The sequence below is a fragment of the Oryza sativa genome, chromosome 1 (genome assembly GCF_034140825.1).
Source record: "Oryza sativa Japonica Group chromosome 1, ASM3414082v1".
NCBI lineage: Eukaryota > Viridiplantae > Streptophyta > Magnoliopsida > Poales > Poaceae > Oryza > Oryza sativa.
In genome coordinates this window covers 8,189,931-8,212,479 of record NC_089035.1, presented here as the reverse complement: position 1 = coordinate 8,212,479, position 22,549 = coordinate 8,189,931, and the positions used below count along the sequence as shown (strand labels likewise).

The following is a 22,549-nucleotide window of genomic DNA, read 5'->3' as shown; positions in this document are numbered from 1 at the left end:
GTGGGTCCCGCTTGATGACTCAGCAAGTCAACTGCCACATAAGCAAGTCAATTGCCACATAGGACAAAACCGCCTCCAAAACCGTTCAGGGAGTTGATTTGCAACGGTTTTCGGAGTTGGGGGATGGGTTATACCCGGTTTTGCGGTTGATGGATGCTATTCATACACGGCCATAAGTTGAGGGAGGGAAAGTGGACTTATTCCATCTTGATTTGATCAAAGCATACACTTGCCACTCTATCTTCGTACCATAGCTACTACTCAAATAATTCGATTAGGAGCCAATATATAAATATTTAATTTCATTTCTTCAATTATTTCTCTTCTTCTAAAATTATAATTCCCGCGCAAGATTCATCGATGTTATGAATTAAATAAAAAGCATGTTTAGATAGTGTTTAAATTTTATCTCAAAATATAATATACTCTATCCGCTTTAAAATTATTTTTTTCAAAATATAGCACTTTTTAGATTCTAAAATACACTTGTATAGTACTTTTACATCCTCCCAAACTTCAAGACAAGACATTTAATGGAGGGCCGACACTCCTCTTCTTAATATGCATAGCATCCTAGTACCTACTACCTCCGTTTCATATTATAAGTAATTTTGATTTTTTTTTTACAAGTCAAACTTCTTTAGCTTTGATCAAATTTATAGAAAAATATAATAAATTTTGTAGCACCAAATTAGTTTTATTATGTCTAACATCAAATATATTTTGATAGTTTCATTTTACCATACTTTTCTATAAACTTGGTCAAATTTTCAAAAAAAAAGGTACTTTAAAAAGTCAAAACAACTTATAATGTGAAATGGATAAGGTAGTATTTTGGGCCAACACTATTTCTTCATTGGTTTTTCTCAAGTTCTCAACCAATCACAAACATATGGAGTATCATTTAATTTTTGTGCCTATTTTTTTATCTCAACCAATCATAATTATATTTTGTTTTATTTTATAAACTTTTTAATCTTCAGTGGTGATTTCTCACGTGGTTGTTCAAAGCCTTGGGCTTGGATCAATTGAGTTACATCTAATAAGCCATAATAAATAAAAATCCAATAAAATTAAAGAATAAGGGTCTGTTCAGGTTGTAGTCAAAATAAACCTTACTAAATTACCAAAATTTTGGTAAGATGGCAATATTGCCAAAATTTTGACAGGATTTATTATGTATTTACCAAATTTGGCAATTTTTTTTTGACAACTTTACCAAAAAAAAAACGGTATGGTTGAAAATGGCATCAAAGTGAGCAGGCCCTAAAAATATTAGCAGTTCAAAAAATAAAGGCTGAAAATAGACCGATGAAAAAACAAATCAACTATAAATTATGTTTCAAATTTTTAAATGTCCATCGCGGCTAATAAGCCAATAGGCAAAGCTAATTTCAAAATTGTAACTGACAGAAATTTTGCTGAATATATGGGTCAATTTAACTACAATAAATTTCCTTTCGGTAAAATTCCTGGTTGCAAAAGGAGTTATTTTTATGTTTTTCACATAGATTATGTTCTCGGCAATGACAAACGCTACTCTGTGTCTCTGTCTCTCAATGTGGCCTGTGGGGCTGTGGGGCTCTACATGGCTATTGTTATATTTTCTTAGACTGGTTAATCGCTTGTTAATTGGATGGAGTAAAAAGGCAGAGTATATAATTATATCTGCAGTTCACCATGCATGCCTGTTTAGAATAACTGGGGGATATTTTTTTTATTCTATCCGATTGACCTGAAAATAATTGTCCATGTTTATGACTTTATATGCTTACCTTGATTTAAGGACGTTTAGCATGTTACTCCTGTTAACTTTTCAAAACAAAACATGTTCTAATTAGTTAACAAGAAAGTGAGAAGAAGAATGTTTGCCACATCAGTAATGCCCTAAGATTAATAAAAAACGACTGTATCTTGATCCACCCATCCAGGATTCGTAAGACATGAGTGGAGTACTTGTAAGTTGTAAACTTCACAATCTGTAATAGTGAGATAAACCAAAGAATCGATCGTATCAAGTTCAGAAAAGAAAACGCTATCTCATCATCCAATCCGTTTGTCTACCGTCCCAACCAAAAGTAGTTTCTCAAATATTATTTTAAGGGAATTGTAGCGGTTCTCAAATATTTGAAACATCCGATACGATAACGTGCACAGGGTGTTGCTTATACTAAAATCTTTGCGTAATTGACCTTAAAATCTCTCGTCTCTCTGAGTGATTGGCAGTTGCATGAAAGCAGATTAACAATTTCTTAAACACCAAGTCGTACCCAACGAACGAACTACTACCTAGCTAGATGCATGGTGTTCATCACGGGTGATTAGCGGCCGTGTTTTCCGCATGAGCATGTTCTACCTAACTGACAAACATTGCATTCTCCATAAACAATTTCATCTCTGCATTATCAATCGTTGTTTTCTGCCAATCTCAAGAATGGCGGTTTCGTGTAAAGAATCAAATCAACGGTTTCAGATGGTACCATTAGGTACGGCCGGCCCTTGAATCATGGCAGAGATCGAATATTATTCTCTCCTCGATTGCCTGCAATCCTCTGACAAAGTGTCAACTCGATACAGTATTAGAACGCATGGAATGTGACATATTAACTAAGAACATAATGCAAGACAGTTGGAGTATTAACGAAGAATGCAATACACTTGAGCAGTGAAAAGCTGACTAATCTGACTTGCCTAAGAAACGCATTAGAAGGAAGGTGGTTTGACTTTAGTTAGGCGTTTCATGAGCCGTCCGATCGTCAAGTAAACGCATTAGATTAGTTTGCTATACTTGCTACTACTAGTACAATGCTCCTGTAGTGTTACAGTGTTACCACTGTAGCTTCCATGATCTGACACAGTATTCGCTAACGTTGAAAATTCACAATGATTTTCTTAAGCATTTCCAGTTTGTAATGCAGAATTTGTGTGATTTCTGAAGGTAAGATCACTAGTGCACACACATGACGACCTTTTTCTGAAGAAACCCAAGAAAATCAAGCCTTTTTTCTGAAGAAAACAAAAGCACGTACGATATATACATATGACATGATCATTACGTCCAAGTGATTTCATCCTGAAATGACGTCAATTTTGAAGGCTGATACTGAAACTATATAAAAGATCGCCGTAACAGGGGAACGCACATGCCACATGAGCACCGGGATTACACAGCAAATGCAGGCCGAGCTAGTCAGCTACTACTAGTTTCAGAACAAATTTTGCTCTTGAAGAAATCAGTTCGCGACACCCAATCATGAACACAACGTGCAGATGCGCGCAAAAGTCAAGATTAGCCAACCATTACACGCTAATCAAGCCCTACTCAAAGGAATTTTAACGGATAAAATACCAGTCGCTTTCTCACTGCAAATCTTCCATTCTGAATATGAACAGCCTCCTGAATTATCAAAGGCACAATCTCTGCCGTTATCAACCGAATCAGTTAGCACGGCAGTTGCAGCCAAATACAGTATAAATACCGAGGTGTGGTGACGCTTACTTCTCCACACAACACAAGAAGCCAGTTACAATAATTTAGAAGCAAAAGAAAAACTGTACCGAGCTTGCATTGCAGTGACGCGACAATGGCGGCCGCCAGAATGCTCGTGCTCCTGGCCTCTCTCTGCGCTCTCCTGCTCACGGCGTCCGCGGCCAAATGGACTCCTGCCTTCGCGACGTTCTACGGCGGCAGCGACGCCTCCGGCACCATGGGTTAGTAGCAAATTAAGCTCAGCTAATCACCATGCATGTGTTAATTAATCTTTTGCAAAGTTTAATTGGCATTTACAATAATGGAGTTTGGTCTCTCTCTCGTCTCGTGTGTGATATCCAGGCGGCGCATGCGGGTACGGCGACCTGTACGGCGCCGGGTACGGGACGCGGACGGCGGCGCTGAGCACGGCGCTGTTCAACGGCGGCGCGTCGTGCGGCGCCTGCTTCACCATCGCCTGCGACACCCGCAAGACGCAGTGGTGCAAGCCGGGGACGTCCATCACCGTGACGGCGACCAACTTCTGCCCTCCAAACTACGCCCTGTCCGGCGACGCCGGCGGGTGGTGCAACCCGCCGCGCCGCCACTTCGACATGTCGCAGCCGGCGTGGGAGACGATCGCGGTGTACCGCGCCGGGATCGTGCCCGTGAACTACCGCCGCGTGCCGTGCCAGCGGAGCGGCGGCATCCGGTTCGCCGTGAACGGGCACAGCTACTTCGAGCTGGTGCTGGTGACGAACGTCGGCGGCAGCGGCGCGGTGGCGCAGATGTGGATCAAGGGGTCCGGGACGGGGTGGATGGCGATGAGCCGCAACTGGGGCGCGAACTGGCAGAGCAACGCGCGCCTCGACGGGCAGGCGCTGTCGTTCCGGGTGCAGGCCGACGACGGCCGCGTCGTCACGGCGGCCGACGTCGCGCCGGCGGGGTGGTCGTTCGGCGCCACCTACACCTCCTCGGCTCAGTTCTACTGATGAGCATTAATTGCAAGCCTATCTCATTTAATTAATCTGGACCGTTCGATGTAGTATATTGTATGCTTTGATCGACGTGGCATAGGATGGAAGAGGCCGCCCACGAAGAAAATTTGGGACTTGTGTATATATCATTGTACCGCACTTTGTTTTTTTCTTTTTTGATTTGCTACTGTACTATACGCACGTAAGTTGTGCTTTTTCTTGTATTTGTATTGGCACATGGAAGTATCGTGTGGAGATTGCTTTAATTAATTCCAGTCAGAAAACATTGAATTAAGCAGTGCATTGTTCGGGGAAAAAACATTCGGCATACTCCCTCTCTAAGAAAACTCAAACCCTAACGTTCCAAGAAAATTTTAAAGAGAGAAAATAAAAACCATAATATCCTTAGTTAATGTGAAAGTTGTATGGGTTGATGGGTACGTGAGAGATATTAAAGTAATAAAATTTCTTGTTTTGCGAATTGGCGGTAGGTACTCCCTCCATCCCAATTTGATCATCTCTTAGCAAAGAGCACAAAAATCAATGACACCAAAATACTCCATCATTTCTAAATTGATTATCATATAATGTAATCCAAAATTTCTTAAATTGATCATTATATAACCACATAATATGGATTTCATCGGAATACAAATAATGCAGCATGAGAGAATATGTGCATCTTATGGCGTAATTGGTATGGTATTTTAATCGATGCATGCATCGTGGGAGAACGTGTGCATGGTGTCTTGATTGATACGATTTAAATTATCATTGGTCTTGGTGAATAAACATATATGATGATCATTTTTGAAATAGAGGGAGTATTTATTATTCTCAAATTAATCCTTATTGGCTAAGGTGCTCTACCGCTTCGTCTTCTGTGAACTACTCATGTTTTAAATATTGCATACCATTGCACCAATAGAAATTAATCTCATTGGTCGGATGCAACACATTCAATGATGCACATTTACTTTTGCACAAATAAACGAAAAGATGATGATTATTTTGGAAGATCTTAAAAACCTTATGGGATGACCAAAATGGTATGGAGGGACTAAAGGGTAAAAGTTGATTTATTTTAGGATAAATTTTAGACGTGAGAAGTTGGTTTATTTCGAGAAGTACGTATAAAACTCCGACCCACTCCACCTGAAAAAAGGGGAAAAGAAAAGCATAGGAAACAGGCCAATTTTGTCAGATCTAACCAGCCCGGCCCAAGCAGTACGCCTCGGCCTCCCGCGGCAAGCGAAAAGGGGGCAAAAGGTTGCAGTAGAATTTTGTTTTCCTTTCACCGTTTTTTTTTTACTTGGATAATATTTGGATTCATATAGCTTTTCATGGCACACATTTGTGCGAAGAGTGCAGTTTGTGGAAGAATAAAGGCAGAGAGGCTTCAGGTTTTACGTTCAGCTGATAGATGTGATTTGTGGGGGTGCTGAAGCTGTGAAGACACTGCTCTCTTTTTCTGCAGAGAAAGGCGCTTAAAAGAATCCGATTCCTGCAGATGCGTACGCACGACCATTGCCATCGTAGTTCGATCATGCCCAAAGGTCTCCGTACTTGCGTTCTCCACGTGCACTGGTTGTTATTTTGAGTTTTGACCGGATAGTTTTTAGAAAATGGGATAAACACGATCTCTACGTCCAATCAAATTTACACAGCCAAATTTGACCGGATATATGTTGTACCAATCTAAACATCTCTGTATAATAATGCACCTACATCATTCATGTATAAATTCTGTTGTTAACGATGGAGCCAAAGCTTTGGATCTGTAAAAATATCACCCAAGCATTTGTTAAAAATAAACATACTGATGAAAACAATTTATATATAGGGTTGCTTTAAAATACCAGATAAATCTATTTTTCAAGTTTGTGACACGCTAATGATTTTTTTCGTGCCCTAACTTTATTTTCATCATCAGTAGAAACAAACGCCACCAAAGTATTAGGCATATGGTGCTTCAAAATTCAGATTAGCTCCAAAATTTAATTAGTCCGAAATGGCCAGCCACTACTTACATCAGCTCAGGGGTGCTTAAGAGTCCAGAAAAATGGTGGCGTCTTCGTCGTAGTAGTGCCCATCCGTCACGTAGTTCCACCTCGACCACCCGCCGAAGTAGCTGTCCCACACGCCCTCCGCCAGCCGGTCCACCCGCAGCGCCGCGAGCTCCTCCTCGACATCGTCGCCGTCGCCGCCGCAGACGGCGGCCAGCCTGCCGGCGAACACCACCTCCTCGCCGTCCTCGTCGACCCCGCGCTTCGTCCACCCGCCGCCGCCGCCCGCGCCGCGGGGCCTGTAGTGCAGGAAGCAGCCCACACGCATGGCGTCGGCGTCGGCGGCGGCGGCGTACACGGTGGCGTTCGCGCCGTCGAACACCTGCAGCACCCCGACCTCCGCCCTGTCGCCGCGGACGAGCACCACCTCCTTCGCCGCCGCTGCGCCGGCGGCGCCCTCCTGGTCCGGCTCCGAGGCGGCGACGAGCAGGTACGCCGCCGCGCAGCAGAGCGAGGTGGACGCCACGAGCGGCAGGAAGAACACGACGACCCTCGAGAGAGCGGTGGCGCACAGAGCAGCCACGGCGAGGACGGAGACGACGACGGGCAGCGAATCGCCGCGCAGGCGCAGCGCGCAGCCGTGCAGCTTGCCGCGGAGAGCTCCGAGCAAAGCCGCCATGGCTGTGGCTTGGCAAGCTAGCTTGCTAGCTGCTGCTGCGTGAGATGTTTTGCGAGGAAATTAATTGTGTTAAGCTTCGCGAAATTGGCCGTGCATGCAATGCGTAATGGTTGGTTTATGGAGGAGAATCATATTCGCTGAGCACAATGTGTCGGGGCATTGCATCATTTGCTTTTTGCAAATTGAGGATAGAAGAATCTTGTACTCAGCCTAGTGCAATATAACACACTGTTGTGTTTAAACGGAAGAAAAGCTAAGGCAGCTTTGATTTGATCAGGGACAACAAATTAAACCCACTTGTGCTGGGCCAGTGAGAAGCTAATGATATGGACCTCTTGGGGACACTTGCTAGACAATGCAGAAAATGGGCTGGTTGGAACAGTCCATTTTGACCATTTGGGCTTAAAACTACACGAAAATCTCCGTCTCTAAGCAACGGGGTAAGTTCACTTTTGATCTCTCAATTTGTTGCCGAGACGATGGACCGCGGTTTGGACGGTGGTCCCTGAACCGCTCGCACTCAGCAAAACATGGTTACAGGATTGCCGTCCCCCGACGATCAAATCATACATTGCCGAGAGGCAGACACAAGCGAGTAGACGTTGTCCTCTCCCAGTCTCCCGTAGGCCGTAGCGATGTGGACGTGCCTCGCTCTCCTCTGACTAGAAGAGGGAGAGAGAGAGGAGGAAGGGAGAGAAAAGGGGAAAGAGAGGGGATCCAACTAGAAGAGGGAGATAAGAGAATCCCATTGTAAAACTTGTTTTAACCGAACACTAACTGACATATCAGTCCTATGGTTTTTTTTCTGTCTTTGTCAATGTCATGTAGAAGCCATGTAGCCAAAACTACAGTCCAAACCGTTTTGGGACGTTATTTGCAATGGTTTTGAAAGTTGAGGGATGCATCATACTACCTCCGTCCCAAAATGTAGCTACCTAGTACGTGATGTAACATCACCTAGTACTACGAATCTGGACAGTAGTACTAGGTGATGTCACATCCCATACTAAATAGCTATATTTTGGGATGGAGGAAGTATCTGAAATTGCGATTTAGGGACGTATTTGAGACTCGGTGATAAATTGAGGGACCTAAAGTGAACTTATTTCCTTGAGCAACCAAACGGTATACAAATACACCGTACTCCAAGCTACCATCATATACGTACAGAAATTGACAAATATGTCTCGATTTGAGTCGCTCAAATCATTGAAAGCGCTGAATTTTCGTTGCACTGTTAGCCGCATCGAGCCATCAATTAATGCTGCCTGTAGGCGATGAACCGCGCGAGGTGTCGCAGCGGCGCGGCGCGCTCGGCGTCGAACCCGTCGAGCTCCGCCTCGGCCATGGCGAGGAGGTCGGCGGCGTACTCGCGGGCCTTGTCGACGCCGAGCAGCTTCGGGTAAGTGGCCTTGTCGGCCTCGACGTCCTTCCCGGCCGTCTTCCCGAGCTGCTCCGATGTGCTCGTCATGTCGAGCACGTCGTCGACCACCTGGAAGAGGAGCCCGACGCAGCGCGCGTACCGCCGGACCCTCTCCACCTCGGCGTCCGCGCCCCCGCCGACGATGGCGCCGGACACGGCGGCGGCCTCGAGGAGCCTCGCCGTCTTGTGCACGTGGATGTACTCCAGCATGGCGAGGCTGACGGGGAGGCCCTCGCTCTCCTTGTCGGCGACCTGCCCGGCGGCGACCCCGCCGGTGCCCGAGGCGCTCCCGAGCTCGGCGACCGCCCGGAGCGTGCGGTCCGCGGGGACGCCGTGGTCGCCGCAGCCGCGCGCCACGTGCTCGAACGCGAGGGCGTGGAGCGCGTCGCCGGCGAGGAGGGCGGTGAACTCGCCGAAGGCGACGTGGTTGGAGGGGCGGCCCCGGCGGAGGGCGTCGTCGTCCATGCACGGCATGTCGTCGTGGATGAGCGACATGGTGTGGATCATCTCGACCGCGCAGGCGACGGGCGTGGCCGCCGCGGCGTCCCCGCCGACGAGCTCGCACGCGGCCAGCGCGAGCACGGGGCGCACCCGCTTGCCGCCGGCGAGGACGGAGTAGCGCATGGACTCGCAGAGCCGCTCCGGGAAGCCGCGCGGCATGGCCCGGTCCAGCGCGTCGTGCACGGCGTCGGCCCTGGCAGACAGATACCGCTGAAAGTCGAAGCTACCACCGCCGACGCCGACGCCGACGTCGCCGCCGTTCAGCTCCGGCGTGACCATGGCGCCCAGGGAGCACCTCACGTCGACGGAGACGGAGCACCCGCGGCGGCAGCGGCGGCGGCACGCGGCCGGCGAGAGAAGAAGGGAAGGGGATCTCTGGAACGTCACGGAGGGGTTCGGGCTTCGTCGGAGGCAGCCGGAGGCGGCGACCTTGGCCACGGCCGTGGATTGAGCGAGGACGTGCATGTCGATTGCTGCGCGCGGGAAGGGGACGAGACGACACGAGAAGGAAGAAAGCTCAGAGTTTGGGGTGAGCTTGGCGGGTATCACTGAGTCGGGGATGGTGTTTAAATAGAGAAAAGTCATAAGGGGAGTAGATGAGTCAGTACGGATTTTAAATTTGAAAGTCAATTTCGAGGTTTAATTTCGCGCAGCCGCCGCCCGGTGGCGTAGGATTGAGCAAGTACTGTCAGTACATGACCTTGTGATCGATTGAATGTTAGCTAAACGGCATAAAAATTAACGAAACAGTCAAAATATTGTGGTGCTCTTTACTGATAATATTATACTATCAGTATAAATGATCTGACTCGTCGATTTATGAGAATATATTAGTGCTTCCCTAAGTAAATGGATTGGGGTAATTTTGGTGTTCATAATATTTTGTTGTTGTTTTAATCGCTAATATACTCGATCTCTAGGCTCTAGCGTAGCATCGATCCGCCGTTTCAGTGACTAACGTGATGGCATACAAGCCTCCCGAAAAAATGATAGCAAGAAATGTAAGGCACACCGCTGCAGCGTCACTCTTCCTTCCTCTAGATATGTCATTGGATATTGTCGAGGAGGATGGATTGGGAGTGGAGGTAACATCCAATGCCATATCTAGAGGAAGGAAGGGCGATGTCGTAGCGGTGTGTGTTCGGGCAAATGGGGAGGCTGCAGCTGTGATCAGATGTGAATGGGTGACGGAGGATGGCAATTGCAACATCAGGAATAATCGCCCAAAAAGCTCGGCCAGCACGGGCAAAAAATCGAAGGGTTTGTTACATATGCAAAATTACAACTCTACCCCTTCCACATCACTATTTCTATGGATGATTATACCCTTCTACGTTTCTATGTGGTAGTATAATTAAATCTGAACCATTAGATAAAAACAGATAAATTGTTTAGATTTGTTTCTACTATCAGTAGAGAGCACCGTAGTAAGAGTCATTTTTTATATATGTATTATTAGTGGAAAAGCGACATGAAAAATAGACTGCATGTTAAAAAAACAATTCTAATTAACTTTATTTCAAAATCTAAATTTTAGATATAACTAATATATCAACAAGGAGACAATAAGAGCTAATTAGTTACATTACTCAAGAGACGGAGGACCGAAGAAGAGGATTGATCATTGGTTCTTCAAAACGTCAGCTTAGTACTTGCTAAAAAGGACATGCAACGAAAAAGTAAGAAAGAAAGAGAGACAAGCTAAGCTTGTACTAAATAATCTACTGTGTCGTACTATGAGCTAAGGCTGTATTAGTTAGAGGTTAGGTTTTGCGGCATGTCGCATAACAAGACATCCTATTAGCACATTATTAATCGAGTATTAATTATTATAAAATTGAAAAGGGATTTTGGTTGATTTTTTAAATGAACTTTGATATAGAATTTTTGTAAAAACCAGCAGTTTAGAAAACATGTTAACACCTAAAAAAAAGAAGAGGAAAACATGTTAAAAAAATTGAGTAAGTTGTAATTTGGAGTTTGAGGTTAGAAGAGGGTCTAAGTGTAGTATCTTCACGGTATGAATAAATGGAAATGACCTAGTAATCCTTCCGATTATGAAAAATTCGGTTAAAATTTTGAAATTCTAGCTATCAATAACTCTCATAAAGTGCTTAGTTTAAAAGAAAATGAATGTATGAGCATCTGATATAATGAATTGTATTGTTCCCTCAAAAAAAATATAATGAATTGTATTCATGATAAATATCAGAAATGATAAATTAATAAGTCGTCGCTCGCGCCACACACATAGGCCCTCTTTGTTTAGGCTTAGGCTTATTGGTCTAGATTTTTAAGTCAGTTTATTGGCTTATATGATTTATAAGCCGGTGGTTTTAATGTTCTAAGTTTAGTGATGAAGTCATACGTCTACCTCATATAAGTAAAAAAAAAGCTTCTCCAATCTAGCTTTTGGCTTAATAGTGTTAGAGTGACTTATGGCTTTAAAAAAGACAAATAAAAAAGCTGCTTGTTCATTTTGGCTTAGACTTTTTGACTTATAAGTTAGCTTATAAACCTAAACACAAGGGGCCATAAATGGATGGTTCGTGTCGGGCGATCGAAGGCCGATCACCTTACGTTGCGTTCGCACTCGGTCGGTCTCTCAGGGTTCCGTCCTGAACCGAGGTGAGCTACTATTATGTTTCGCCTCTCCATCGATTGACCGACCACCCATACGCACACGCGTCGCGCTCGTCCGGTGGGTCCTCTCTGGCCAAGGCCTAAGTCGGACGACGACCCACGGTCCCACGGTGCAGTGCGAATTTTAAACCGGCGAGGTTGCAAACGTGCAATGCATGCTACTGACCTCTAGTAGCTTGTGGCTCTCGGCTGACATCAGTTGAGCATGTGCTGCGGTTTGTACTTCCTCCCTTTCAAAAGGTCTATTAGGTGTATTTCGCTTTTTTGTTTTTCTAAAGGTCTAAAACATATCTCATATATCTGTAAAGTTTATCCACACTAAGTGTAGTTAATGCTAATTCTCTCTTATCTGATGAAGCCACATCACTTTAATTGTTTTTAGCCTTTGAATGATTCATCAAGGATGTAAATTGCATCTCTTTTCCCTAAAAGCACACCATATAACCCAATCATTTATAACATTTAAATAATTAATAAAGGTAAAAGATATATATAATCACATGAAAAAAATCGTAAAGTAGATAAGAAAAAAAATTTTAGAACCCATATCTATTATATTATTACACAATGCTCCCGTAGCAACACGCGGGGTACCCATCTAGTATATTTGCAATCTTTATGTACTAAATTAACTAGGTGAAACCCCACGCGTTACTGCGGGAGTTGAGTACGATAATAAGTAAAAATAATATGTAAAATAGCTAAACAACATAAGATTATATAAATTAATGTGGTTTATGATAATTTAAATTTGAATAATATATAGAATGATGATTCAAATATAAAAGTAAGGTGATATGACTTTATAAAAGAAGAAAAGTACTCGTATAGTTTGGACCGTAGATTAATTATCTAAAGGATAAAAATAATTGAGATGATATGAATTAATGAGAGAAGAAAATGAGAGAGATAAATTGAAACATAGATTGATCATTTAAGCACTAAAAAATTGGTGTGATATGGCTTAATAAAAGAAGAAAGAAACAACATTAACTAAGTAGTTAGTGATGATGAACTATATAGCTACATAGCATATTAGAAAAAATAATGAAGATATAAATTGAAATAATACGTGAATTATGTGCGATGATGATTTAACATGCGTGCATTTTAAAACCTCTAAAATTTAATAAATTATAAATTTATAGATAATATAGCATGTTTGTATGGTGTTTAAATTATTTAATGATTGTTAGTGGATTATGATGTGGCATCTTGTTAGTGGATAATGATGTGGTATCTTTGCATGTTAATTTTTAGAAGTTAGTGGGTTATAACTTTATTATAATAAGAGAGGATTTGTTGCATGCATGTGTATAATTTATTTGGTTTTGTCTTACATGATGCAATGACGGATCTAAGGTCTGGTGATTCTGGAAGTATATTAATTTAACACAATCGATACCATTGACAGAAACAAATACTCCGTAAGTCTGATTTTTGGATGGAGGAAGTATTTAATTAGCGCTGGGTTTCGAATCGAGGTACAAGTCAAGTGTCCTGAGTCGTGACAATCGAGTAGTACTACGTAGGACGTCGCTAGCTGCAGATGGATGGATATCTCTCTCCGTTTTTTTTATGTTGTTGCGTGGATCACGCGGAACACGCGGTCGATCGATCGATTATTGTCGTGCGCGTGCAGGCATAGAATATTGTCGACCGCCGATGCATGCGACAAGGTCTGGGTCGTACGTCGCTGTACGTCCGGTGCTCCACCACCAAAAGGTCACTGTGCACGTACAATTATACTACTCTTCAACGAGCCAACGAGGGTCACTGTAGGCTAGATAGCAGCCTGTACCGAGCAGCACGGGCAGGACAGAATTAGGGCACTTTGAATCGTAGGATTGAAAAAACATATGAATAGAAAAAACATAAGATTTTGATAGGAATGTAAGTATAAAATATATGATTACAAAATGCAGAAAAAACACAGGAATGACCATTTGATTGAACCGTAGGAAAAACGTAGGAATTAGATGAGAGAGATAGACTCAAAGGAAAGTTAGCAAGAGGTTGAAGCTCTTGCTAAATTTCCTCCAAAATCTCTATAGGATTGTCCATTCCATAGGAATTTTAAAGGATTAGATAGAATTCAATACTTTGTTTCAAAGGGCTTCATAGGAAATTTCCCTATAGGATTAAAATCCTCAAAAATTCCTACGTTTTTCCTCCAATTCAAAGGGGCCCTTAAAAGAGAAAAAAGAAAAAGGTGTAGACACCATCACTATAGCTGTGTTATTTTGTTCGAACTTCCCAACTTATCTTGTTTTTTTATGTGCGTTTCTCAAACTACCGAATGTTGTGGTTTTAAAAAAAAATCAGGACAATTTTGTTCTTATCCCTGTTTTAATGTTCAATATTGAGTTTGTCCTTGCTTTTTTTAGGGTTTTTTTTATGCCCCTGATTTTTTAAGCGAAGCCAAGTATTACCCTACCCCTATTTTAGATGGAGATGTTAACTAATGGTATTAAATTTTTAGTAAAAGGACATCCGTACCCTTACTTGCTATTGTATGTTCCAAACTTTGGCATATTCAAATCAATCAACGAAAATTTGATTGACTGTAACGCAGCAATAAGTGGCATAAGCAATAAAGCAAGCACCAGCTCTACATCTTCTTTTCTTGAGCTAGCAAGCAAGCAGCAACTCCTCACCTCTTCAGCAAGACAGTTGGGTGTTGGCGGCGATGCCGTGAGGCTGTGAGAGACAACAGCACGACCAGGGGTAGATCCAACGTAGGGGCAGGGTGGCCTTGAGTCCTCCTACCCTCTCCGGACCTATAGAGCCTCCCTTCAAAAATTTCGGCATGGATGATAGAGTATGAGGTGATCAAAGTCTCTGTATGGCTAGAGGTTGAAGAAAGTGTGAAATTGGGCTGGCGAACGTAGTTGGGCCAGGCTCACTTAGAAAAGGAATTGCCTTAGAAAATAGGAATAAGTTCACTTTGACTCCCTTAACTAGTTGCCGAATCTGATCCGTATCCCTAAACCACAATATTAGATATCTCAACCCCCAACTATTAAAACCGGTACAGTTTGACTCCCTCAGCTGTTGTTGACATGGCGAGAGGAGTAGCCGCAGTGTCGTTGGCATGGCCATGGCCCGTGCGGTGACCGGCACATGTCAGGTGGGCCCACATGGCGGTGGGTCCCACAATATGTATATTTTAACTCTAATGCCACACCGCCACGTAGGCGCCACATCAGCGAAACCGCCTTCCAAAATCGCTAAGGATGCCAAATTAGACCGGTTTTAATAGTTGGAGGGTCGTGATATCCGGTATTGTGGTTGAGAGAGTATGAATTAGATTCGGCTACTAGTTAGGGAGCCAAAGTGGACTTACCCCTAGAGAATAGGTTGCAGGCCCACAGGCCACATCTAGCCCCCAACAGTCCAGCCCAAGTGCCCAAATACCTAATTCCCCAATCCCCAGCCCCAAAGCCCTAGCAGCCAAGGCAGTGAGCTCCCCGTGCGGCGGCGCAAGAGGTGAGCGGCGCGGCGGCGAGGTAACGACGAGCGGCGCAGCGGAACGCGCGCCGGCAGGGCAGCAGGCGGAAGCGCGCGGCGCCGCGAGCGCGAGCAGCCGAGCAGGAGCAGCAGCAGGCCAGCGGCGGCGGAGGCTGCAGGCCGGCGCCGGCGACGCCACGGCAGCACGCGAGCAAGAGGCAGGCCGCAGGCGAGCAGCTGGCCGACGGCTGCAAAATACAAGGTATGCAATGTTTTGTCTCATACTCTCATGTAAAGATTTTGCCTCATGAAGGATAATTTGCGTCACGCCTGAGAAATAACCAATTGTCTTGTGAAGTTGTGATGTATTTCTCATTATTATCTATCTGTTTCCATATGAAACTTCTTTAGAGTAATATTACGCTATTGTAATACTCCCTCCGTTTCTAAATATTTGACGGCGTTAACTTTTTAAAATATGTTTGACCCTTCGTCTTATTTAAAAAATCTAAGTAATTATTAATTCTTTTCCTATCATTTGATTCATTGTTAAATATACTTATATGTATACATATAGTTTTACATATTTCACAAAAGTTTTTGAATAAGATGAACTGTCAAACATGTGCTAAAAAGTCAACGGTGTCAAATATTTAGAAACGGAGGGAGTATTGTATGAGACGTTATGTGCTTATGCAGGTGTTCCCAGCAGGGTTTCAAAAACCGCCGGGGGCCCGGTTACCGCCACCCGGCGGTACGGCGGTTACCGGCGGTAACCGCGGTAACCGCGCAAAACCGCGACAAATTTACAAATCGAAATTTGAATTCAAAAATTCGGGCAAACCGCGCGGTTTGGCGCGGTTACCGCGCGGTTTGACGCGGTAACCACGCGGTTTGGCGCGGTTACCGCGCGATGTGTAATGGGTTGCACAGTAACGGGCCGGCCCATTTTTTTTTCTTTTTCCAATTTTCAAATTTATTCTCCGTTTTGCTCTCAAATTTGAATAAATATTACTCTTTTTTGAGAAATTTCTTCACCATAAAACACTATAAATCAAGCACTACCTTCACTATTTTTTTTGATTTTTTTCTTTTTTTAAAAAAAATTTTGAATTTGGACGAATTTTATTAAACCGTACCGCGCGGTACGGGTAACCGTACCCCCGCGGTACGGGCGGTAACCGCGGTAACCGCGCGGTTACCGCCGGTTTTTCACACCCTGGTTCCCAGTATGTTGAGCCTTCCCAATTTTTCATTCCTGGATCCGCCCCTGAGCATGACGCCTCGTCAACATCGCGCTGCCTAGCAGGGAAGGCCACGCCGAAGCCGTGCACGCCACGATGGTTGGACGGAGACCCGCCGCAGCCTCGCGCCTGCCTCGATGCGTCGCAACGCCGCCGCCGCCGCATCGTCTTGCTGGGCTGCTGCCGCCTCCCCACACCTCCTCCCCAGCCGCCTGCTTGGAGCTGAACCGAGTCGCACGGCCTCCTCAGCTCCTCTCTGCTACCTGGTCTCCTCCTCGGCGCGGCTAGGTCGGGCCGCCGCCTTGCCCGCTGCTCCCTGCCATGTAGCTTGCTCCCCCGCTGTTTCCTGTCGCCAACCTCCAGCCTGCCTCGGGTCAGGGTGCCGCCGACGGCTGCTGCTCTCCGCCACCTGGGCAGCCCACTGATGCCGCCTGTCGCCACCACCGCAAGCACGGGTCGCCGCGCCACCGCTAGGTTAGGGAATATTATTCGAGTCGGAGTTCGTGGAGTGGAGGGAGATAATCACAGTAGTACCAAATTCTCTAAGGGCAAAAAGGTAAATCAATATTTTGAAAAATTATTTTCCCTATTATTTTACCTCAATAACTCTAGCTCCAGTCCCTTCTATCAAAAACAGGGTGAACGCCTCACTCAATTGAAAAAAGTGGGGGTAAAATTAAAACGAAAACCCTAAATCAATATTGGACATGGAAGTAGGAGTAGGAGTAGGAACGAAATTGTCCCAAAAAAATTCTATACGAAAATTGCTTTCAAAATTCATATTAATACTTTTAAAAAAATAATACTTAATTAATTATAAGCTAATGAATCCCTATTTTAGATACTCGAGAGATTTGTTCAGCGGACGCAGCTATGCCTCTGTCAAACCGCAGCCTACGAAATTATGAAAAAGTTCACTTTACATCTCTTAATTTAAAAGTTAGGCAACGCTTCTTGCCAATTTTTGTGGTTGAGTGACATGTTTCTGAACCCATAGTTGAGCTTTATTATGACCAAATTACTACTAGTAAATTACATGGAGCCCAACACCGCTTTCTATTAGGGGTCATCAGTGGCCCGAGGACTAATTTTGGCCCAGATAAACTTCAGCCCAATCCTCAATGAGACCCAAGAAGCAAGCCCATTAAGCAAGCAAGAAGTCAGAAATCGGAAGCAGGCGGCAGCTAGGGTTGGAGTCGCCGCTGTTCCTCCCCTCGCCTCGCAGCCTCCGCCTCTCCTCGTCTTTCCGGCTCAATCTGCGGAGAGGGTGGAGGCGCGCGCGGGCCACTGCCACCGTGAGGCAGCCGCACTCGGGCACCGGGACCTCGGGAACCCTAGCCGGCTGGCCCCGGTTTATTGCCTGCCCCTTCTGGCTGCTAGCGGCCGGGCTGCTTGACGATTTGTGGGTTTCCCTTTCCCATTTGCTCAGGTGAGATGAAATGGTGAACTAGAACTATGATGGTGAAATGAGTCTATGTTTCTTTGAAGTATTTTCCATTGCCAATTTGTGATTTCTGATTTATGAATCAGTGAATGCGCTGCGGAGTCGCTGTTTGTAGGATTTGTAAAACACGAAGATGAATGGGGGTATTACATCGCTTTGTAGGATTTTGTATTTGAACTATATCTATATAATATTGTAATATTTGCACATTTTGAACTTGCTTGTTATAAATTAGTCGATCATTGATGTTATGAGATATTATTGTTATTTAACTAAATTTGTACCTGTATATGAGATTTGCTGTATTCGAAAAATTTTGGTATGTGATTGAACTTGTGAAGTAGGACTAACCAACGAAAATTTCTTGGCTACGCAACCGAGGACTACCAACGTAAAATTCATGGCTACGCCACTGCCCCTGCTGCCTGACGCCGTCGACAATGACAGGATGGTCGTACACCATCGTCCCCCATCACGGATGACGACAGGACCGTGCACTGCTCCGGCCCCATCAGGGGTACAGCCACCCTCAGTGGCGGCGGCAGGATTGGCTCCTTGGTTCCTCCTGGTGTCACCATCTGAAGCCAGACCTAAGGAACATACTAATCCCATGTCTTTCCCATCTACTTGTATCCTTATTATGGCGCCCAAAGTTCTATTAATTGGACTGGTGATGGCTGTCATGGAGATAATGCAAGTTAAGAATTATACCCTAGCCCAGGGGCAAGACATTCTCAAAATTTGTCCGATTTCTCCACACGAAATGTGTACTGATCTTCTGAGTTTCTCAATTAGATCTCCTGTTATAATAGTGTAGTAGATCAGGTAAGAACACCTTATGCTGACAAAACATGTGGAAAGAACACTTTTGAATCCATATCAGTTGTTCAGTTCATAACTTCAGATATTTCTACGTTTAGGAATTATCTTGACAAGTTTGACAGGGTAGCATTTGCATCACTCTTTGAAGAATGTATGCTATAAAAGTTTGACATCACAGACGCCAATAGGAATTGAACAAACACTGATTCACTTTCTTTTTCTTAAAGTTTACAGACACTAAATCATCAAATAGAGGAAGCAATTTAGTGCCACGGTGGTCAAGATGGCTGGGCAGTCTGACCCTCATCTTTCTATCTTCTCACCCTCAGAGGTAATCAAGCCTAAATCAATCCTTTCCTCATTGAATCATTTCAAGAGCAGGGTCTGGATTCATGGGTTCCAAGTTCATTTTGTTGGCCTATGTGCTATTGCAGGTGGAGTTCGTGGCGGAGGATGAGATTGTCGAGATCGTCCCTAACATTCGCATGGAGGCCCTCAACATGATATGCGTGAGTTGCCAGTCCCTTCACTGGCATCTATTTTCATTCATTTCTATTTTTGAATACTCTCACTGTCCACTCGTTTTACCTCACATTTATTTTTGGGTTGCTGCGCTTATCTTTCCTATGTACTTTATGAATGATTAATTACATTATACTCAAAATTCACATGTTTTGCTGTGATTGATCCTCGTTTCACTGGCCAGTTATAAATTCCTTTTGCTGTTTCATTGACTATTGGTTGCTTTTGCTCAGCTCATTTTCCAGATGAGGTTTTCTGTTTTCTGTCCCACATGAGGTTTTCTGCTGTTTGAAGTCTCAATACGTCAAATTTGGTCAACGCAACACTCATACTCACCAATTCATCATATAGGGGGATTTTGGGCCCTTCTTCCCGCAAATTGCAAGCAAAGTGCCTCTTTGGCTCGCGGTTGCACTCAAGAAGCGTGGCAAATGTACCATACGCACACCTGACTGGATGACTGTTGGTAAGTTCCTGCTTGCTTATCTGAGCTGCTTAATCTCATGTTTTATCATAGCCAACATGTTTATAGTATTTGCTGGTATAATAAATTAATAAATCATAAAGAAAGGAGGTTCTGTGCCTAATCTTATTACCAGTTACTAAGTAGTAATGCATTCAACCTACATGACAGATTGCGTAACTATTACTCCCTCCGTCCCATAATATAAGGGATTTTGGTGGGATGTGACACATCCTAGGATAGTCTTAGGATGCATCACATCCTTCCAAAATCCCTTATATTATGGGACAGAAGGAGTATATTTTTCTCCCTGAAATTTCTTGTCTGTGCACTCTTATAGCATTTAATGTCACAATCTAATAGAATAATACTGTTTATATTTGACATGCTTACATGTGTCTTAGATTCTGACTGCCTGATTGCATATTTGTCTGTGCTACTTCTTTACATTTTCATGGTACGCGGTCTGTTCACTCTTTAACTATTTATTGCTAGACCGCTTGACGCAGGTATTAGATGCAGAAAGAGAGTCACCCAAAGAATTTCAGCCATTGCCGTTCCACTATATTGAAATATCTAAGCTTCTCTTTGATCAGTAAGTATTCATATTTCATAGAAACTCTTGTAGTAATTCTATAATAAGAATCTGCAAAACTTATTTCTCTCTCTCTATATATATGTGTCAAGTGCTCGTGATGACATCTCAGATGCATACCTGGTGAGTTACAGAAACCTTCGGAAGAAATTTCCACTGACTAATTGGCTCTGATATTATTTGGAAACAAAATTTTGCTTACTTCTAGCTGCATGTAGGTAAGATCTTTGATTGAGGACATCCGAGATGTCAGATTCCATAAGGTTGAGACTGGTCTGGAGACAATATCTGGCCGTACTCATGCTGTAAAGGTATATTCTCTCCACACTATAGCTACTTTATCTGCCGCTTGTCCTGGCTGCTCAGATTGTGTTGAAGCTATTCCATGTGTTATACCTTTCTTCTATCTACTGTTTGTAGCATTTATTTTTTTAATCAATTTTTTTTGTAGTGTATGTAAACTATAAAACTTAACCTTTCTCATAAGCATCACTAACAAATTAAACATAAAACTCGTCTATTTGTGATGTCACACGATTGTGATTGTAAAATGTAAACTGTGTATGCTTCCATATTCTTACTCAATATTTACCATCAGACTTCTTAAATTATGACCCATTATGATCTTTTTTCCCTGCTTACCTCATGCACATATATATATATATATTTGCATTTATACAGCTAAAAAATCTCTCTGCAATGGAAGTGAATATCGTGCGTCCTTTCATGGTGAGAACTTTACAAGCATTCTATAAGCATGATAGCCCACAGATGATTCAGCAGGCAGATAACACAGGTAGCAGACCAACACCAGTTACAGACCGTGGTCCAAGAGTAAGCCTTCATTTTTTCCACATATGATTTGTTCTCGTTTCCTAGAAAGAGTTGTTTTTTCAATCAAAATTCGCTCTAAGATGATATATGCAAATAGTTTCGTACCAACGGTGCATAATAACTTTCTACTACATAGAATTCAATCACAAAAAAGATGCTTCTCATTTGTTTCTTGAAATCAAGCTTCTAATAACATGTTATTCATTTCTGCGGTGATATTATCAATAAACATTCCTAAATTCCCATCATTTTTTTTTGCAGAGAGATCTAAGGCGCAGGTAACAAGCAGGATGTGTATCTATCCCTTGAAAATTTTACTGTGTGTAGATTGCAGTAAATGAAGGTACTTGTGATCTGTATCTCACTAGCTAGAAGCCAACTGCGTTTCCCCAATTTGTTGTGTGTGTACCAAAATTTTATAGGACTAATAACATTTGACATGGTTTTGTTTTTGAAGAAGCGAAGATAGTAAGATACATCAATTATCTGTCACAAAAGGGAGATTCCTCATGTATTCTGGATGGATGTAACTTATGTGATGTATTTTTACTATTTCTGGCATAACCTAAATTTCCTGACTTTATTCGAGTTATGATTTCATTTTATGCTTGCTATTTTTTTATCTTTTTAGATGCTCTCCTTTTGTGATTTATATGTTGACATTCTATTTCAGATTCATAATCAGATCAGATGATTTTTTTTTCTAATTTGGGTGATTGAATCCACTTACAGTTTGAGTTATGATCACCAATTATAGTGGAACTACCGGGCAAGTAACCCTGTATATTGGAGCACAAAACTTCTCATACACTTGCTCGTTTTTAGGATGCAGTTTTGTTAACATATTATTCTTATCGTCATGTGTCAGTTTGGTCAGCTCCAGATTGGGCAAGAACTGGTACCTTCTCACTGTAAATTTGTGATACCGGGATGCCAGAAGTTGTGCTCGGTTTGTCTGTAAATCTATAATTGATACGGAGTACAAAGTGTTTTCTGAGGTTACTGCACATGAGTTCATTCTACAGCAACTACCATTGAAAACGACGGGGATACTTGATTGTTCTTTGTTCATGCAGCTGCAGGCCAGCAGCCGTCACTCGATATCATATTCATGAAAAATTTATGCGCATTTTACTGTGTTTTTGTCAATCGATCGAGAGAGATGTTTCGTCCGGTGAGGCAGTGGCGACTGCACCAGCTGCCGGCCAAGCACATATATGCATCGTGAAATTTCCGAGAAAGAAAACAACACGGGAGAAAGGTAACAAGAAGTAGGCTGTGTTTAGTTCAAACCAAAATTGGAAGTTTGGTTGAAATTGGGACGATGAACGGAAAAGTTCGAAGTTTATGTATGTAGAAAAATTTTGATGTGATAGAAAAGTTGGAAGTTCGAAGAATAATTTTGGAACTAAACACGGCGCTAGTGGAGGACTAGCTCTGGCATCTCACTGGACCAGGATAGGATTAGGTTGAGAAA

At 43.3% G+C, this 22,549-nt stretch overlaps 4 protein-coding genes across 6 annotated transcripts; 2 read left to right on the top strand and 2 right to left on the bottom strand.

Moving 5' to 3' along the window:
• Window positions 1–3,486: 3,486 nt before the first annotated feature.
• Window positions 3,487–4,589, top strand: LOC4327217 (expansin-A8-like). Its single transcript, NM_001409055.1, has 2 exons — window positions 3,487–3,711; window positions 3,833–4,589. Exons 1-2 carry the CDS (start codon window positions 3,585–3,587, stop codon window positions 4,459–4,461), a joined length of 756 nt encoding a protein of 251 aa, NP_001395984.1. The 5' UTR covers window positions 3,487–3,584; the 3' UTR covers window positions 4,462–4,589.
• Window positions 4,590–6,037: 1,448 nt separating this feature from the next.
• On the bottom strand, window positions 6,038–7,255 carry LOC4327216 (uncharacterized). The gene is made up of 2 exons (XM_015787959.3): window positions 6,477–7,255; window positions 6,038–6,224 (listed from the first exon to the last, which is right to left on the bottom strand). Exon 1 carries the CDS (start codon window positions 7,129–7,131, stop codon window positions 6,493–6,495), a length of 639 nt encoding a protein of 212 aa, XP_015643445.1. The 5' UTR covers window positions 7,132–7,255; the 3' UTR covers window positions 6,038–6,224; window positions 6,477–6,492.
• A 958-nt stretch (window positions 7,256–8,213) lies between these two features.
• On the bottom strand, window positions 8,214–9,625 carry LOC9272383 (geranylgeranyl pyrophosphate synthase 7, chloroplastic). The gene has a single exon (XM_015758678.3). The coding sequence runs from the start codon at window positions 9,518–9,520 to the stop codon at window positions 8,390–8,392; it is 1,131 nt and encodes a 376-aa protein (XP_015614164.1). The 5' UTR covers window positions 9,521–9,625; the 3' UTR covers window positions 8,214–8,389.
• A 7,942-nt stretch (window positions 9,626–17,567) lies between these two features.
• LOC4327215 (DNA replication complex GINS protein PSF2) lies at window positions 17,568–21,686 on the top strand. Of its 3 annotated transcripts, XM_015758709.3 has the most exons (10): window positions 17,568–17,821; window positions 17,923–17,979; window positions 18,886–18,989; window positions 19,093–19,167; window positions 19,532–19,646; window positions 20,139–20,238; window positions 20,331–20,361; window positions 20,457–20,549; window positions 20,920–21,072; window positions 21,334–21,686. In XM_015758709.3, the coding sequence occupies exons 3-10, from the start codon at window positions 18,942–18,944 to the stop codon at window positions 21,352–21,354; spliced, it is 636 nt and encodes a 211-aa protein (XP_015614195.1). In that variant the 5' UTR covers window positions 17,568–17,821; window positions 17,923–17,979; window positions 18,886–18,941; the 3' UTR covers window positions 21,355–21,686. The 3 variants fall into 3 exon arrangements, with proteins under 3 accessions (XP_015614195.1, XP_015614187.1, XP_015614179.1); XM_015758701.3 differs by lacking the exon at window positions 17,923–17,979 and having other exon boundaries at window positions 18,893–18,989; XM_015758693.3 differs by lacking the exon at window positions 17,923–17,979.
• The last annotated feature ends 863 nt before the right edge of the window (window positions 21,687–22,549 follow it).

Bases quoted from the DNA above. Each gene is read 5' to 3' on its own strand.
- LOC4327217 (NM_001409055.1), top strand. From the start codon at position 3,585: ATGGCGGCCGCCAGAATGCTCGTGCTCCTGGCCTCTCTCTGCGCTCTC. The intron at 3,712-3,832 runs GTTAGTAGCAAA...TGTGATATCCAG, and splicing joins CGACGCCTCCGGCACCATGG to GCGGCGCATGCGGGTACGGC.
- LOC4327215 (XM_015758701.3), top strand. From the start codon at position 18,942: ATGGCTGGGCAGTCTGACCCTCATCTTTCTATCTTCTCACCCTCAGAG. The intron at 19,168-19,531 runs GTGAGTTGCCAG...TTCATCATATAG, and splicing joins AGGCCCTCAACATGATATGC to GGGGATTTTGGGCCCTTCTT. The intron at 21,073-21,333 runs GTAAGCCTTCAT...TTTTTTTTGCAG, and splicing joins TTACAGACCGTGGTCCAAGA to AGAGATCTAAGGCGCAGGTA.
- LOC9272383 (XM_015758678.3), bottom strand. From the start codon at position 9,520: ATGCACGTCCTCGCTCAATCCACGGCCGTGGCCAAGGTCGCCGCCTCC.
- LOC4327216 (XM_015787959.3), bottom strand. From the start codon at position 7,131: ATGGCGGCTTTGCTCGGAGCTCTCCGCGGCAAGCTGCACGGCTGCGCG.